The sequence below is a fragment of the Apus apus genome, chromosome 1 (genome assembly GCF_020740795.1).
Source record: "Apus apus isolate bApuApu2 chromosome 1, bApuApu2.pri.cur, whole genome shotgun sequence".
NCBI lineage: Eukaryota > Metazoa > Chordata > Aves > Apodiformes > Apodidae > Apus > Apus apus.
Window position 1 is genome coordinate 65,185,416 of NC_067282.1, and position 18,749 is coordinate 65,204,164.

General features: G+C 40.1%; 1 protein-coding gene across 1 annotated transcript in view; it reads left to right on the plus strand.

The window, feature by feature from the left end:
* RFX8 (regulatory factor X8) overlaps positions 1–18,749 on the plus strand; it is a 33,309-nt gene that overhangs the window by 13,692 nt on the left and 868 nt on the right. The window contains exons 7-14 of the mRNA XM_051610756.1: positions 85–186; positions 863–976; positions 1,630–1,780; positions 3,211–3,269; positions 7,475–7,631; positions 9,196–9,290; positions 10,541–10,655; positions 14,374–14,665. Of these exons, the coding sequence (XP_051466716.1) occupies positions 85–186; positions 863–976; positions 1,630–1,780; positions 3,211–3,269; positions 7,475–7,631; positions 9,196–9,290; positions 10,541–10,655; positions 14,374–14,633 (1,053 nt within the window). The 3' untranslated portion in view covers positions 14,634–14,665. The remainder of the gene's footprint in view (positions 1–84; positions 187–862; positions 977–1,629; positions 1,781–3,210; positions 3,270–7,474; positions 7,632–9,195; positions 9,291–10,540; positions 10,656–14,373; positions 14,666–18,749) is intronic.

An 18,749-nucleotide genomic window follows, 5' to 3' on the forward strand; every position in this document is an offset into this window, starting at 1 on the left:
ACCTTTAACTGAACTGACAAGATAATTGTGATTTTTTTTTTTTTTTTAATTGTCCAAAATAAATTCTGATGCATCGGGAGCAAGAATTTGCACTGTTCTCCATCTCTCATTTGTCTGAGGACTGAACAAGACCAATACCAATACCCTTGGCCTGGATTAAGTACATTCTACCTTTTGGAGCAACAGGTAGGGAAGAAATACCCTTATGAAATGGTATGTTAGCAAGTTATCTTTTTGCCTGAAACATCTTTTTGTACCCTCTTTTTGGTCACAGGTTGTTCTGCTTGCCAATGAGTACTACAGCCACTGTCAAGATATTTTACATTTAGTGAGGAGGAAAGAGTTTGACAAGGTTTTGCTTTAATAATGCTCATTCTGATAACAGCAAACAACTCTAAGAACAAAATTGTTTCTGTGTAGCTTATTTATTTGATGGTTTAATCTAAGGTAGGTGATCATTTATAGACAAAAGGAGCATTCAGCCAAATGGTTAGGGAATTCTTAATTAACACAACGTGATCCAAGAATCTGAGTTTGTAGGCATATGCTGAGCACTCCTGGCACATCAACAGGTCTGAGCCCAGTACAAAATACAAGGCCACGGACATATATCTTTCATTATATCTGCATATCCATGGCACAATTCTTTGTTTCTCTCCTCTTCCCTACGCTGCCTTGCGAGCCTCAGCTCATCACCCCAAGGATGCTTCCCCATATGCTGGAGCCCAGCCAGTATGGGGCCAAGTAAAGAGCCCAGCTCCATAGTCATTCTTTTGCTTCTGTACTTATGTGTTTTGTTCTACTGAATCAGGCTTCACATTTCATGAGTGTAAAATCAGTGAAAATTCACTTTGTGCAACAGGTGGGAGACTGTATCATGGCATTCTGGAGGTCTCTGCAGCCTGAAAAAATAGCAGTGATGGCCTCACCAGATGTATGCCAGCTGTTCAAAAGCTATGATAAGCAGCTATTCAAGGTACCATGACACACTTGTTTGTTGTACTTAGGTTGTTCTGTGTTTGTGTCTTTTTGTTAGTTCTACCTGAGGAGAAGTGCCAGCTTTTTACGTGTGCTATATAATGGGATTTTCATTAGTAGCTCAAGTCTGTTCTCTGGCTTTTTCTGAGACAGCACAGTATGGATTTTGAAAGGAGAGAGTGGAATTTGAGATTATTTCGCTTCTGCTGCTGCATATTCCTTTCAAAGTCCATAATATCAATGGAGTATGCTGTAATAAATATAGGCTGTGGTTCCAGCATGAGGTTATGTGACTGAAATTTCAACTGATAGCTGTTTTCCAAATGATGAGAGTTATTTTTCCTTTGGGAACACTACTGCATTTCTTGGTGACATTCCACATAGAAATATACATTTTTCTGATCAAAGTAATTTGCTTCTCATTTAAAGGACTTCATTAAGTAGTGTCAAATAATTAACTCAGGAAATTATATTTCTTTTTAGGATCTTTTTCTTTCTGCTAATAAATGCAGCTTACTTATTGCTTAATTGGAAGAAAACAAAACCCAGCTTCTTTACATTTACATTTAAACTATTAGAATATTTTTTTCATGCTTCTGTAAATATCTGTAGTACACCAATCATGTGGAGGTCCATTAACTTGTATTCTAGGAAATGGAGAACATCCTACTTCCTGATTTCTTGGAGGAGGTGCCTGCGCAATATATGGAATCAATCAGATTGTTCAGTAAAAATGTTGAACTTTGGCTACTTACTGCCTTGAAAGAGTTTCCATTATTACTTCAAACATCAAAATATAAAGGTATGTTTGAGTAACAGATTTGAATAAAATAATCTTAACGTGAAGAGAAGATTGTGTTACAAGACTCTTACCGAAATTATTTTTTTAAATTTTTAGCTGATGTAACTTTGATAGTAGTGAGGACTAGAGTTAGTTTGGATATAGTTAAAAATAAATAGTCTTAGATAATGTTTGAGAACAGATTTAAGCCAAAATTATTCCCAATTCATGGTAAAAAAAAAGTATACTTGAATATTTTTAAAGCTCTGTCTCTTGCCACAATCACTTTGGCTGTGTAGATGACTGAATAATATGCAGTCTGCCCTCTGAAATTTATGTATTGTTTTGTCTCTTCAACTTGGAAGTGGTTGGAGGCAGATAAATTAATTAATAGCTACGGCACCATTCAATATAAAGGGGAAAAAGCCATAGTCCCGTAAGGCTCTGGCTCCGTCATTAGGGAAGGATTTGAAAAAATCTGTACTATACAAAGGTGTGTGTGTATATGTGTGTTTGTAAATATATAGGTACACACATACATATATTTATATATGATGCTGAAGATTCTGACTAAAATACTATGTTTCTCACTTGTTCATTGAGCAAAAACCAGCTCCTCTATGGCAGAACAGGGCTGTTGTGTAAACAAAAGATTGCTTTAGCATTCATGTGCTCAGGGAAGACTTGAGACACTCTGAATTCTGGCATTTCTTACAACTGAATGCTTGGCAGAGAAAACCTAGTAATGTGTTTTTAACGTGAGTGTGAATGGCAGTTTATGTAATTATTCAGCTGCAACCCTGTGTATATGTGTGTCCTGGTCTTTCTGGTTTGTACCAACTTCAGAGAAGCAGAAAATGTCACATTGCCTTTTTAGAGAAGTTTGCAAGTTGCTTTACATTCGATTTTCCTGTAACTAAGAATCAGTTATTTTACATTTTATTCTTTAAAAGTATATTCCTGGACCATGCTTGTAATAATTACAACACATTATAAAAAGGAGAAAATAGAACCAGGGAAACCAACTGCTATTAACAGTGCTGCAGAACTATAGATTCATAAAGGTGGAAATGTAAACCCTCTAAACAAAATACAGAAGGTTTAGAATTAACATTGCTTTAATTCACCTTAAACAACATATGTGAAAGAGTATCAGTTTTAATTAAGAAGTATTTACTGTAAAAAAAAATTGGAAGTATTTTACCTGTGTCTCATGGGTTAGCAGCTTTGCAGTGAAAGAATGGTGACCTGGGCAGTTTCTGCTTGCAAGTTGAAACTGCGAGGGTCCCCAGCCCAGCCCATAATGCTGGCTCTGTGCCCCCGCTGTGCCCTCCGCTGGGCTGTTGCTCCCCTAGGGATCTACTTTCTGACTTAAAAGTATCTGCCTTCATTAAGGTCTTGCAGACTGTAAAATATTAATGATATGAAACATCTGCTTAATTCTTTAACAGAAGTTGCAGTGTTTATTGGAAGACTCACAAGAAAGAAAGACCTTTCTCACGTGGCCAAGGTATGTTCCAGAATCCATGAAAGAAAAAAGCTGGGCATCTTATTCACTCCAGCAGTTTGGACTATTTATGAGATGCTCCACTGTAGGACAACAGCAGCAGCACAGGTGTTCTTAGCTGTATACTGACCCTTGTCCAAATCATGATCACCCTACTACCCATGTCCCTCCAAACCATAAGCGTGAGGGGGGTTTTACCTGCATCTGGATTCTGTGAAAGCCTCGTAGATATGGTCAATGGTAGCCCATGAGAGGACAACACCATAGCTGGAAGGATTAGCTGACAGTTTCCAGTATCTTTGCCCAGCCATTCAAAAGCCAGTTAGATAACACATGCTGGAATTATTCTAAAATTGGTTTAATGTAGCATCCTGACCACTTTAATGTGGGCTACAGCAGCCCACACAAGGGAGATCATTAATATGCTCTCTGCAGAGAGGCTGCATGCTCAGGGAGCAGGGTTTGAGGTCTATAAAGGCACAAGACACTCACCTTTTTCACTGATCCCATTGATCAGCTGGCAAAGCCTTCTCCAGACTGCACTGGAAGTAGTGCTGCAGGGAAGCATCCTCTGAACTTTCCTCCTCAGGGTCATCACTCAGACTGGCTTTTCTCCTTGGGAAGAAAAAGGCAAAAAACTCTCAAACAATTAATACCTCTGCCTACTTTTTGCTCTACAGTATTGTTCTTCTCAGCTGCAGTGACAAAGGAGATGCATCCAGGAGCTGCATTTTTAACACTTGGAACACCATGAAGTGACTTTCTTCATTAGCCTTTCCTTATTCAGTGCTGTGTTATTGTGAGGGCTGTATCCTCCCTGAAGCTTTCCTTCCATTGGTGTCCTAGGACACTTTCAAAACCTTGGCTTTTGAGGTGGTCCAGGCTACGATGGAACAGATATGGAAGAAAGCAGAAGGGAACACATTGTATCTTGTCTCCTCTTCTTCAAACAGAAAGTACAAGATTCTCTCAACATGCCACTTGGCTTAAATCACTACACAGTCTCCCCACAGTAAAGGGGAGGAAGGAAGGGAACTGGGGCTTCCCAAACTGCACAGCAGTGTCACATTCTTCTTTAATAAACATAGCTTCTTTTTATGGGAAAGCTCATCACCAGCAACAAACAAAATACACATTTCACTTAAGAAAAAGGTTTTTAAAAAATCATAATAATGCACAAACATGCATAGGTGTGTGAGCACAGGCAAAAAGTTGACTTCTCTGAGGTACTGAGCACTGGCAGATCCCATTTACTGCAGGAGCCCTTGGAAATGCTAAATACTTGAAAAGTTCAGCTTTGTGTGCTTCTAAACGTGCTTCTTATGCACCAAAGGACATGACCCAGCATGACTGCATGTGCCAGCTACTCCTAGTCATCTGCATTTGATTTGCATAGTCAAATTTTACATCATTCTTGTGCTCAAGCCATGATGTCAAGGGTCTGGTTGCAGCTTTTTTCTTCTTCCTTGCCTATTCCTAATGCGAGGAAAAGCTGCAGACAGTCAACACTGAATTTCACTCTCAAGATTTAGGGCAAGGGAATTTCAGCCTAGCTGGGGACAGTTCTCCAGCCACAGCCTCTGGCTGCTCTATGTCCCCTTTACACCATTTAACCAGCACGAAGAGAACCTTGGAGACCTGGGAATCTAGGTCAGATCTACACGTACAGCCAAGCACATTCTGAGCCTGCTTCTTGTTGATGGTATTGAGCTCTTGGCACTGTTCTCACAAGTAAATGGTGTTTGCACCTTCTCTAGAGCCTCTTTAAAACACAAGAGAAGGGCAAAGGAGTTCCAGCGTATCTGATGATTAGTCCCATCGCAATTTAAAAACAGTCATTCAATACGTGAAATTATGTAAGTTTTGTAAATGAGCATCCCCATAGCCCTTCAGCTGTCACATAGCCCCTCTTACAACTTCTCTTACAGATCTTGCCAAAGCCATGGACACTGGGCTCCAGCAAAACAGGGCAGAAAGCAAATACCAGCTAAACATTTGCCTGCAAATGCTTCCCCCTGCCAAACACACACCAGAAAATGGTTACCTGAACACCACAGGTGTTTACAATTTTCAGTTTGTGAGAAACATGCAGCTGCTTCATGGGGAGATGAATGTCCATTAGAAAGGACAGCTGAATGTTTTAGTCAGTTAGACCCAATCCTAAGCTTGTGTGGACTTGTGTCCCATTTCCCTTGGTGGCTCTTACCAGCTTCTGATGTGAAGTGGGTAGGAGTGGAGCAAGTCATACTTCAGTCCTCCTTCATTGTACTCTCCTTGCTTCCAGCAATCAGGTGAAGGTTATATCCACATCTTAGCATTTAATAGTTTGATTTGGTATTTAATAGTTTGATACAACATTGTAGGGTAGTGAGGTCCAGGGTTTGATTATTTATTGTGTGGAAAAATCCTTTCTATTATTATTTTAAAATTTCTACCCTTTTTCATGCAGTTCCCCCTGCAAACCTCCACCACATCCTTCCTGTGGTACTTCTTTGCAAGGCTGAAGTTTATCTCATCTTCTTACCGGGAAGTAGTTTGATATTTCTAATAATCTTCTCAGTTTTCTCTAAAACGCACTTGGAATTTCAACTAGAGACTGATGGTCAAAGCAGGTGAGAGTGCTCCTAATGAGAAGTACCACGGAGGAGCTGTGCAGATGCAGCCTCTGAACAGTGTAACCACACCATCCCTTGTGGAGGAGCACTTTGCAATAACTTAGCCACCCGGTACAGAAAGCACGAACGAGTCTTCAAAAGGAAAAAAAAAAAAAAAAAAAAAACTTTCCCATCATGCTTAAAGCAGGCTGACAGCTGCTAGGACCTGGACATGCAGAAGTAATTAGAGCATAAAAAGGTGCAAATGCCCTGTGAGAAAGGAATGCGAATATGATGCTTGTCGTTCCCCGAGGCTGATTCCTGCGGCTGGTGAGCTGTATTTAAGTGTTGTCAAAGCTGGCTCTCCATCATTTAGATAATTATATTTAGTATAGTGAAGTGTAATGTCTAAAGGGACCAGTTGAAAACACCAGGGTATGGAGCTGGGCACTAGCAGCAAATTGAAGAAACTGCCCCTGGTTGTTCCCAGCCTTTGGATTCATGGGTTCTTGTTGTAAGCAACAGTTCATCTGACACTGGCAACTCCAAATTAAAATAAGAAAAAAGACTTTGTCTGTAACTTAGCTGAAGGGGATTACCAAGTGAGAATCAGAGTGCTTTTGGTATTTCAGCAAAGCTAGCAGAATGGTGAAAATGAAAAATTGCTAGATTGGGAATTAAGTTTCCAAACAAATGATCCGGCTGCATTCACTGCTGCTTGTGGGGTCATGGTAAGCACCTGGTGAATGGGAATTGTTTAAAAAGTTGATGAATCCTGAAGTTGTTCTGAATTTTACAAAAAATATTTTTCTTCTGGAAAGCTTAATTGGACATGCCCAAATTTCAACTTTTATTCTTTTAGGATTTCACTGATCTCAGTACAGAAGTGACAGACTAAATTTATGGATTAATAGATTTTAATGGATTCAGGTTTAATTTTCTTCACTGTTCATCACTTCATCAAGAATCTGAAGTTTTACTGTGTGATATTAGCAATTAATTAAAATTTTATAAGTGAAGAGATGAGAATCAAATGTGAGGCTGAAAATTGTTTGCAATATCTATGTGAGTAACACTTTTTGGGACAAATATTAAGCTAGGTTCATTCACAAACTCCTCATAAGCAAATAAATGGGATAAAATTTCAACTAGTATTATTTTAAATCATACCATATTTCTAATGTTATTTTTACCTTCTCAAAAGTTTGGGCAACTTGAGAAAACTTGCTTTTTAATTTAATTGAAACATGTACTAAGGATAAGTACCACTGAAGGAAAGTCAGCCCTAATACACCATTTCATGTTTTAGACAAAATACTGTTGTTTGGTGTAACTATAATAACTCTAGGCAAAACCAATTACCCAGATACTTCAAGCATGTTAGCCTTGTCTGCTCCATCACAGACAACAACACAGAGTGTAATGGACAATAATATCTCCCAGAACAAAAAACTCTTGAAGACAACTCAAGATTCATCTCCTTTGATTTTTTTTTTCTCCCGCCAATTTGGAGACTCGTTATATAAAAGTCTGGTAGCGAATAAGGGAAGCTTTTTGTCTCAGTTAAGGGCTTGAGAAAATGAAAGGCATTAACTGTTTTCTTATTCTCTACAGACAATGAGAAAAGTCTTGAACAGCAACAGCGATGTCACTGTTCTGCGATCAGACTTGCAGACTGTCATCAATAAGGAATTTCTGGATGTGGCTGGAAACCTCTGTCGAAAGGAGCTTAGGAATCTTGAGCACCTGCAGAACAACCTAGAACTCAAATGTAATTTTTTATTATTACTTTTTTTTTCCCTATATTTTGTCTATCCACTGAAGTCTTTGCTTTCTAGTGTTAAAGCTCCAGCATTTCCTCTGGTTTATTCATGGCATCTGCCCTAATGGGAATTACAGACTTGCTGTAACCCGAGGTACTGGAAAAGAGCCAATAAAAATGAGAATGCAGCATGTAATATTATCCTTTTAACTTTAAAGGTTAAGAATGAAAAGCCTTGCATCCTGACTCTCTTAAAGCTTTCTGTGGCAGCAGGAGTGGGGTTTGTGTTACTAAATGATGTATCTTCCAGAAGAAGGTTGACAAACAGGGATATTAATTTGTATAATTTTCTTTGAAAAAAAAGAAATTTCCAAGAGTTCAATTTCACATTTTCCTCTGTTATTAATCAAAGTACACAAAATAATTTCTTGTGGCCTGATTTCATAATATTGTGTGCTGAACAGGACAAGGAGGACTATTTGCCTTTCAGCTTCTGTGCCCTTTTGTGCCCATTGTGGCCTTTGGGATCGATGTGCTGCTGTAAACAATAAAATACACAGTTTGTATGCAGCCATGACATAATGCATTTGCCAGCTTAATGAAAAAGGATGAGAACATAATGGCAAGCTAATTTTTAGATTAATGGGCTGCCATTTACATTATTAGCAAGAGATGGGCAAGTTGGAGGAGGCTGTGCAGGGGGAAACCTCTGCTCTTTGTTCCTGTCCTGCCACTGACTCGCTTGCTGACAAGGGATGTGCCACAGCCTTTCCGTGACTGCTTTCAGTAGGAGTAATAATTGGCCTTCTTCACAGAACCTTCAAGAGAACCATTTAAATAGTATTTATATATGGCTTAAAATCAAAATCACTGCACAGAATGCTAGTATTACATTAGCTCATGATATTAATGATGGTCATATTATTACCAAGGGGGATTTATCACATTCTCTGTTTTTGTCACTTTTCCAAGTTGTTATTTATAACAAGCAAGGTTTCACAGACCCTATCCATATGCCTTCTTGAAGGAAGACGTTTCAGTTAGAAGGGTACAAATTCAGATAAATGCAATATGTTGTACTGTCTGGCACTGGAGGTAGATTCCAAGCTTTTGGGAGAACAGCTGCACTGGTATTTGGCAGTATAATTTATCTTTCTTATGGTCTCCAGAATATTCTGTATTTTCTGTTATAGTTTTTAAGCTGTTTTCTCCCCCTCAACAGGTAAAACAAGATTTTTTTTTTTTTGTCAACTGCATAAAATCTTATGTAAGTAAGTCATTATTGCATATAACCAAATTCCAGCTTTCACACTTGAAGTGTTTATTCTTGCCATGGTGACTAGGTCAGCGTAAGTAGGGTGGAAATGGACATAAATATGAATTCTGACTGATTTCAAAGTAGGGTACTATTCCTCACTAAAGGAATAGTATGATTATAATGCTAGAAACAGATGTCTTAATATATTTTAAGCTAAAGGTCAAATTAAAAAAAAAAAAAAGGTAAATACCGAAGAAACAAACTGAAAAGCAAGCCAATCACTTCAAGTAATGATCTCCCTTCTATATTTCATAGGTTTGAATGATTTAGCATCTTTGTTGGCACCTTCCATAGATATTCAGGTTCTCCTGAGCTGTATGTCTTCAAATCTGCATACTTTTGTCATTCAGGTATGAAATTAATTCAACCATTTCAGAAAAGAAAGAGTGATCGCATAATTTATCTTGTTACATCCTGACTGTCACTAGTCTGCAGGAGCTACTTTGTGCATTAGCAACCTGACCAGACTGCAGATTTGCATAAATACCATCTATGCATGTTGCAGAAATAGGGGAATTAATTGTCATACAAAAGTTCCATCTGTGCAAACATCTATAAGCCTATTTCTGTGCACTCAGGCAGTTTCAGTATCTGCTCTCATTTTGTTGACACATACTATAGCAGTCCCTAATAAACCAAAATTCAGAAGAAAAATGTTAGTAAACATCAAGAGAAGACTTCATGATTTCTGAATTCTTTGATTCATGAAACTAATGACTTTTAGCAGGTGGTAGAAGAGTGATAATTTCTAGTACAATGTTTCTAACTCTTGTGAAGGATTCAAGTATGATCATCCTTGCATATGAACCTTCCTATAGGCTACCAATTCTACCACCCCTGTTCCACCACCGATTCAAAATAAGCCATAGCTTGACAGTGCCACTGCATTTGGTTGGTTACCAGACCAATTAATTTGTGTCTGGACAGTGGTTAAAGTTGTTTGTTTGGAGTTTTTTTCCCTTTCTGAAGAAGCAGGCTAAACTGAACTTCTCCAGCTTGAATATTTCTGTTGGGTTTTTGTTTGTTTTGTTTCAATTAAGAAATTTACTTTGCAGTTCTGTGGTGCCCTCATCTCATAGAACAGTAAACTACCTTCTGAAATGGTGTAGAGAAGATGGAGCAGGACTTTTCCTGGGAGTTGACAGCTATAGGGCATAAAGCATTAGACACAAGTTGCAGCAAAGGAAACTTCCAAAAGATAAAAACTAAAAAAAACCCCACAAACCCCAAAAAATCCAAACAAACAAAAAACCAAAAGCAAACAAACAAAAAAAACAACAAACAAACAACAAACAACAAAACCCTGACAGCAGTTAAGCATGGGAAGAAGTTACCTGGAAAGGCTGTGGAATCTCCATCCTGGAGGTATTCGGAACTTGGCTGGATAAGGCCTGAAATAAGCTTGCCACGCTTTGAGCAAGAAGTTGGATTAGATGATATCCAAAGATCTCTTTCAACTGAAGTTATTTTAGGATGCAAACAAAAAAACCTGCTTGTTCCACCTTTGTAAGCAGTTTGGGCAGGGAAGCACTCTGCAACACGATAAGGAATTCTATTACCCAGCTTTATCATAAAGTGTTGTGTTTTTCTCTGACTACAGCCGAGCAGGAATAAAGAGGAGTTTAGAAAACTGGCATCAAATTTCCAGCTGAGATGGAACTTCCTATTGAGTGCAGTTAGCAAGACTATGACACTTAACTATGCAGAGAGCTTTGGTGAGTAGAATCTCTGTGACTCTCATCTGATAGGCCCTGAGATGGCAGAGGCACCAGATCATTTTAGTTGACATAAATTCATGGTACTGTCCATAGGAGTATCACTTCTTCCTGCTCCCTTCCTTACCCCAAGCAACAACACTCACCTGATGACAGAGCTAGTCTGGTCAGAGGGATGAAATGGTTATTTTTCAGCCAGATTCGTTCTCTGATCCAAACTCTTAGAATGAGCAAAAGGCAGGAAAGTAGGAGCATAGAGCTGGAGATAGTGGGAAGGGCAAGGGTCCCACTTTCTGCAGAAGCCATAATTTATTTGCCTGTGGAAATATGGGGAACAGCAGCCAGAGGCGTGAGCCTCTGCTCTCCCTCCCGATGAGAGCTGCAACCCCCAGCAGAAGGGTGTGGTAGAGAGCTGAGGCCACTGATATCCCAAACCATAAAAACCCCAGCTCTCTCAAGTGATACCTTCCAGACCTTCAGGTTCTTTCTGTATAATACAGCCAGAGCAGAGACACTGTGATAACTGCTTACCTAAAAGGCAGTTAGTTCTTGTAACAACAGCTATATGCTCCTTTTCCTTATGCCTTACACTGACATAAGTGCTTGCCTAGCCAGCAACAAGCCTGTTTAAGGTGTTAAACTGCCTGAAAACTAGTATCTCCTTTAGCTGGATTAGTTTTCTCTCTCTTTTAGGGGTCTCAGCTATCAAGCACCAAATTCATCCCACACCAAGGCAAGAGAAGCGAAGGGACTGTGCAGTCACATTCACTCAAAGTGGCGTGGAGTGGTACAACCACATCTTGAATTAGTTCAGTCTCTTCCACGTCTGTATTGCATCAACTCTACCTGCCCTTCTCATTTGTAAAACCTTTCAGAGGCTCTCTCTCTATTATTCATTCTGCAGAAATGCACCATCTCCTGTGAGTAGCATCTGATCACAAACTGTATGACCCGCTTTTTAGATTTGTCAAAGGAACAGCTTTGTACTTTTTCCTCTTCTGTTGGATGGGGCTTCACACAAATAGCCAAAGAAAACCTCATTATCTTCTTTGAAATTCCCTTTCAAAATAGTACTTTCATATGTTTCCTACAAAGGCATGACAAAGGGGTATGTTAAGGTTGTTGTCTTTTGTAATCTTCAGTATTCTTCCCCTGCTAACATCAGTGTGTGTGTGTGAGCACCCCTTTTCTCCAGCTAGCTGCTACCTTTTGCCTGGTCTTTAGATTGCAAACTCTCTGGAGCAGGATCACAGTTTTGTTCTGTGTCTGCAGGGAACATAGCACAGTAGGGTCCCTTTTTCATCAGCTGCTGCATTACAGTAATGATAAAATAATAATTCCATTCCCACTCTCCAGAGAGGTTCTGCACAAAACTCTCCAATGTTTCATGTCATATTTTGGGCAATGAGGAAATTAAGAATGAATTCCAAGAACAGCACTGGAAGCATAATGTTTATTGAAGTTCCCCACAATGATGAAATCCTCTTCCCTCTTTCCACCACAAGAAGAGTTTAATGAATTGCCTCCCTGTTCTGCAGTTGTCAGTGGTTAGGGACACAACTGATGGAGAGCATCCCTTCCTCTGCTGAGCCTTCCTTAAACTAGTTACAAATGGTATTTTTATCCCACTTATGACAGACTTCCTACTATACTTCAGTAACACTAAGACTGAATTTATTCTCACATATGAAAGAGTTAGGAAAATGGCTTTTAATCTTCCTCTGTGATGCTCAAATTAATTTGATCATTATCTTACTTCTAAACACCGTTGTTTCTTTAAGATGTTGGGCTATATGACCTATCAATGTCCCTTCCTTCCCGTATTTCTATTTCAGTAGGATTTTGAGTTTTAGTGGACAAGGCTGAAGCTGTTATGTTAACAAGCCATCTGGTGTTAAAGTTCTGTACTTGGGGTCATTGCTTTTCAGATCTTTCTTAAATCTCAGAATTTCATGCAGGAATGGAGGGCATCCATTCCAGTTACTTATGGAAATGCCTAAGTGTCATGTTAATGAGGTTTGCCTCCCTCCAAAATAAACTACATACCAATAATCAAACTCAAACTTACTTCTGTCTGGGGCTTTTGCCTTGGAGCTTGGCACATCTGGCACACATAATACACTGGCATACTCACACTTCTGAATTTAGGATTGACTTTTACCCTTTTCCAGCCCAGCCTCCACATGGGTGATGCACAAGTGTGATCGGAGGAGCCATGTAGTTACCCTTGCTATAAAGCAGCAAGGAGCAAGTGTGCTACAGCAGTCAAGGCTAATGGGACCTTTACAACTCTTTTAGCTCCACCTGCTCTCCAGCAAATGTACCTCTACATATCTCCATCACAGAGCTTCACATCAGCTAGTACACCTCCATTTCCTTGCTGGTCTCCCTTCCGAGGTGTTCAGGAATGTATTTCTGAGCCATGATGGCTGGACAGGGACCCATGCATTCCTCTTTCAAAAGTAAGCTGTTTCACAGATTCATAGATTCATAGAATGGTTTGGGTTGGAAGGGGCCCTTTAAAGGTCGTCCAGTTTAACTCTCCTGCAATGAGCAGGGACAATTACATCAACATCAGGCTGCTCAGAGCCCTATCCAACCTGACCTTGAAGGTTTCCAGGGATGAGGCATCTACAGCCTCTCTGAGCAACCTGTTCATCCTTCTCCTTGAAAGAGACAAGTGAGCAATGCACACACCCTAAAAGCACCCAAGCTGCTCCAGATGCTGCACTCTCATGGACCTGAACCATGAGTGATGATGACCTACTCCCTCTTCAAAACTGTGTCCCTCTTTATCACCTCTAATGACAACTGGAGTGGTAGCTTTTGTGTGATGCTTATTTCTATTGAATATATTGGAAACAGCTGTAAGACGGTTAGAAACTCATGACTACCAGTGTCAGGTCCGTATAGTTTGAACTCCAAATATAAAAGTCCCTTTTTTTGTCCTGTAAATAAAAAAGTGCATCCACTTACTTTGCTATAATTTAAAGAAGTGAAAAATTACAAACAGCAGAAGCAAAATCTCAGACATGCATAACACCAAAAGAGGCAATATTTTTCATTTTTAAAGCCCTGTAAACCTTGGTCATTCATATAAATTGCGGTATCTCCCTGTTGATACACATGTAAACATCTGTGGGATGCAGAGGTTATGAATTGCTTCATAAATTCCTATGCAGATTTATGGCATGGAAGCAGATCTGATTTTTAATGTAAGGGCTTTAAAGCAATGTATGATTCTGAAATCAGTGGCCTCCGTGAGTGTCTCTTTGCTTTTAGCAGTTGTGCTGCAACGTTCAAGGTTGGCCATTTAATGTCATAGGTATAAGATACAGAGATGTCTGTAGGAAGGTTTGCTTGGGAAGAGGGGGAATGATTTATCTGTCCAAGAGGAGAATGAAGATGATATGTGGTTGTTGATAAGCCTTACAGTAGCAGTGAATGTGGGGGAAGAACCTGAACAGGAAAGCAAATAAACACAAGCACACTTTCCCCTCTAGATAAAATAAGGGGAAAAGGCTTTTGCTTATGTTTAAAATCTGCAGTTAGTGTATATTTTGCCATGATATTTGGAAGCAAAGTACTATTTGATGAGTACTAGTCTGCTACTTTCTCTAGCCCATTACTGTAATGAAGCCCTTCAAAAAAGAGCAACACATCATGAAGATAAGCAAATAAGGTTGCTAAAATTAGTTTTGTTTTTCTTTAAACCTAGGATCCTGGTATTTGTTCAACTTGCTACTCATGGATTTTGCGGCTCACTTTCTTCTGTCCTATATAGAGGAGGAGGGAGATGAAAGTTTCTGGGTTGCAAAGCAAAATGAGTCCTCTGTTCTGTCAGTTTATGGGCCCAGTGATCTCCGTGTCTGTTTGGCACAGCAGCAACCTCAAACCAGTGCTCCACAGACAGCTCTCATAACTTTAATGCAGAGCCAGAGTAACTACGGAGTAGGCAACGTTTTTCCAGAGTTCTGAGTTATTTGGTGGACACAGCCACAGGCAGCAAGGTAAAATCAATATTAACTTTAAAGAAAATTACAGAAAAAAAAAAGTTATAAATTGGGCAGATCAGGAGGGGTTGGGAGGGCTGTGGTTGTTTGGGGGGATTTATGTGTATGAAGTAGAACTAATGAAATCTAGGTTTGCATGGAGCTGTGTTCAGTGTAACCTAAACCTCAAGCCAGAAAGCATCCTCCACATCCCACCCTCACCCCACAATCCTATCAAGGGATTGTATTCTTCATAACCACCCACCTCCCCATCACTTCCATGATTCTTTCCTTAGGTTTTCAGCAGACCTTTGGTGATTCTTCAGATTCCCCAAGAATTGTCTAAGCAAGAGCAGCGCTGTTCTGGTGGTCTGTGGGCTGGCTGACAAACAAGCTGCATGTAGTTACTGATCAGAAGAAAGAGTGCACAGTGTGGCCCTTTCTTGTTGTTGGAAGCACAGAGAGGCTCTCTCCACCTCCACCTACCTGTTAATTTTACCAAAGATGCAGAAGAATGAAATCCTTTAGACCTTTCTGCTCCACTGGGCTTTCTTGCAGTCAGTCCACGGCTTCAAACTTACTAAGAGATGACACATGGGTAGAAAACAAGAGAGACTCTAAATCTTCCTAGGATCCAAGGTTAAACATAAGGACACATGGGAACATGGATCAAGCCTCTGTAGCTTAGTACAAGTGATGAATTAGACATTCAGCTTTTTCTAGATTTCTTTTCCTTGCAGTAAAAACATTTATCTTAAATCTCAAAGAACACTGCGTTTTCCACAAAACTGTGCTGGACAAATGTTAATGGCACTAAGACTCAAGAAGAAAATTACTTTTTTGGGGTGATCCTGCTAGAGTTATTTTACTCCCAAGATATATTCAGCTTCCTTAAACTAAAGCCAGGACTGGCAATGGACAGTTTTAAAAACATCTTTATTAATTACAAAGACCCTTGGTGGACCCCCCCCCCCTTTTTTTTCCCTACATGTAAGATACACTAAAACTAGCTCAGCAATTAAAATTGGAGGGGAGAAAGAAGGCACAAAGGGGACAAACCAAGAATGATTTATACAATTAATGAGCATGTTTGACAGCTTTTGGTATTTTTCAAAAGTAATATAATGACCCATCCACCATACCACCTTATTGAAAAAAAAAAAAAACCTAAACAAAACTGAGCTGGGTGCAGGTTATGAGCAAGAAATCTCTAAACCACTGATGGTCAGAAATTAGGAGATCATAGAATCATGGAATGGTTTGGATTGGAAAGGACCTTAAAGTTCATCTAATTCCAATCCACCTGTCATGGGCAGGGACACCTCCCAGTAGCCAGGTTGCTCAAAGCCCCATCCAACCTGGCCTTGAACACTGCCAGGGCTGGGGCAGTCACAACTTCCCTGGGCAACCTGTTCTAGTGCTTCACCACCCTCACAAAAAATATTTTCTTTCTAGTGTCTAATCTAAATCTACCTTCTTTCAGCTTAAAACCATAACTCCTTGTCCTCTCATTACAAGCCCTTGTAAAAAGCCCCTCCCCAGCTTTCCTGTAGCCCCTTCAGATACTGGAAGGCCGCTGTGAGATCTCTCTGGAGCCTTCTCTTCTCCAGGCTAAGCAGCCCCAACTCTCTCAGCCTGTCTTCATAGCAGAGGTGCTCCAGCCCTCTGGTCATCTTCATGGCCCTCCTCTGGACTTGCTCCAACAGCTCCATGTCACTGTTGTGTTGGGGCCCCCAGAGTGGATAAACCAGTAGAAATTTTATTCAATATCTGCCCTGCTTCCTATGCTCTTTCACTGTGCAGCACATGTCAGCTTCTGTGTGGCCCACTACACCTGTTACAATGGTCTTATGCAGATGTCAGCAGGCAAGGGTTTGACCCATATTTTGTCTATATGTGTCTATAAATATGTATATCAGTTTTGCATATTTTGTACATAATCTCAAGAAGACAGCAAGGCTGATTTAGAGTGAGAGATGAGGAGTGTCATAGTAAGAAAGGAAGGATATAAAACATTAAATAGGGAGTATGATTGCTTGAGAGAAGGTATGCAAGCGGGAAGGAGACAGTGAAAGACTAGGAGAGCATAGAAAGAGCTTAGAGATTTAAGATCCCAATACCTAATGGATTCTACAGTCCATGTAGCCAGATGCTGGTAATGGTGGAATGAAAAAGAGATTCTAGCAAGAGCCTACTGATGCTGCAATTCAAGTGTTTGCAGTTTGTGATGGACCTGAAAAACCTGAACCAGCAGCTGGAAAGGGTTTCAGGATCTGTGACAGAGTAAGCACTTCTGCCTGCTTGTGTACTGCAAACAGCTGGTAGATCCCCCCTCAACCATTGCAGGCTCCTTCCTTTTGGGTGTCAATACTAATTCCACAGGTTGCTGAAAAGCACAGCTGCCAAAAGCACCTCCACCACCCATCACTTTGTTTGTATCACCATCTTTGTAGATACACTGGATAGATTCCTGTTGTGTGACGATTTGTGTTCTGTGACTTTTGATCACCCAAAATCATCATCATGCTCCCAGTCAATGCTCTGTCCCTGCTCCTGACTCATTCCTCTTCAGTCACAACTAGTTCCGTGGGGCATCTAAACCCTTAGCAGCATCCACCAGCCACACTGCTGTTTCATGGACCACATTTCTGCTGCCTGACATATCGCTCTATGCATCATGGGTATATTTCATAATTTTTTCCATTTAACTCTGCAGCTCTCTGCAACCCAGTGTCTTCCATCAGTTCTCATCCTCCACTCAGTCCTCTGCCAACAACACCAACCTCCGTATCTTTTTCAACTTGTCCCACAAGGCATTTCTGTGCCTTCTATACAGCCTGTTACGCTTGAAGAAAAAAATCTGTTCCTTGCACCTCCTCCCTCATCTCATTGACATTAGTGCAAAACCCTCAGTTTTGCTATGTAACCCGGGAAAAACGAGAGGGAGAACTGGTAACAGAAATCAGGAAAGAATCTCCCAACCTTGCCTTGATATAAGCGCATCAATATGTGTCTGTGGTTTAGCAGAGCCCTTCATGATCTTTTAGTTGTCACCTTCATTCATCCTCTTCCTTCCCCATCTGTTTTTGGTCAATAATCTGTTTTTTATTCCTCGTTCATGCTGAATACAAATTACACTCCTCGGCAGAGAGTCCATGTTTTTTTCCCTTCTTTCAAACAGTGCAGCACATTTCAGAATCTTTTTGTGTTTTGTTTTTTCATTGCTTTTTTTTTTTTTTAATACATGATTTGAAGCATGAAAATCATTGTTCACAGTCTTGAAAACAGAATATATTCCAAGTCGGTGACATCTCCGAGGAAAACATTTTTATATTAAAAAATGCAGAGAGTGGGGAGTGAGACAATGCAAGATTTGAGCACACTGGCTTAACAGGGAGAGTGGCAGATGAAATGCTATCTAGCCAAATGCATGTCTTATGAACTAAGAAATGCTGAAACCAGTGGCAGTAACGAAGATGCTCTGAGTGAGCCATAATCTATAAAAGCGCGGCTCAGAGAGCAGTGGCCCAATCTTTATTCCTTATCACAGAGCTTGCACTTGCTTTCTCTCAGCACGAATAGTGTTTTTTCACCTAGAAAATCCCATTCTAGGCTTCCTCTCTTTGTTCACTTGTTACCAAATTAAAATCCTATTAAACTGCACACCTGCAGTGGGTTTATCTGCAGAGCACTGTGCTGTAGCTTTTAATCCAATTCCACACCTTTGTAGCATACAATATACTGCAAATCAGGGCACAGAGAAACTGAGGTTATGCTGCTTGTAGCTCTGTCGGCATGGAGCAAATCAAACACTTTGATTTGTTAAAAAGGGAGAAAAAATAAAGACACAGTTAAATACTCCACTTAAAGGAATGTCAAGCATTTATCTGCATGGTCTGCATAATCCTGGACACAGATCAAGTGAAATCATTAACTAAAATGGTCAAAAGATGAGAGTAGAATCTTGACCCTTCTTAAATTCCAGTGGCAAAACTATCACTGATTTTAAGAAAGCCAGCATGAAAAAGCAGTCTCCATCAGGGGAGGAGACAGGCTGAGACTGTTTGTTTTGAAAAAGAATAGAAGGGCTTATAGCAGACAC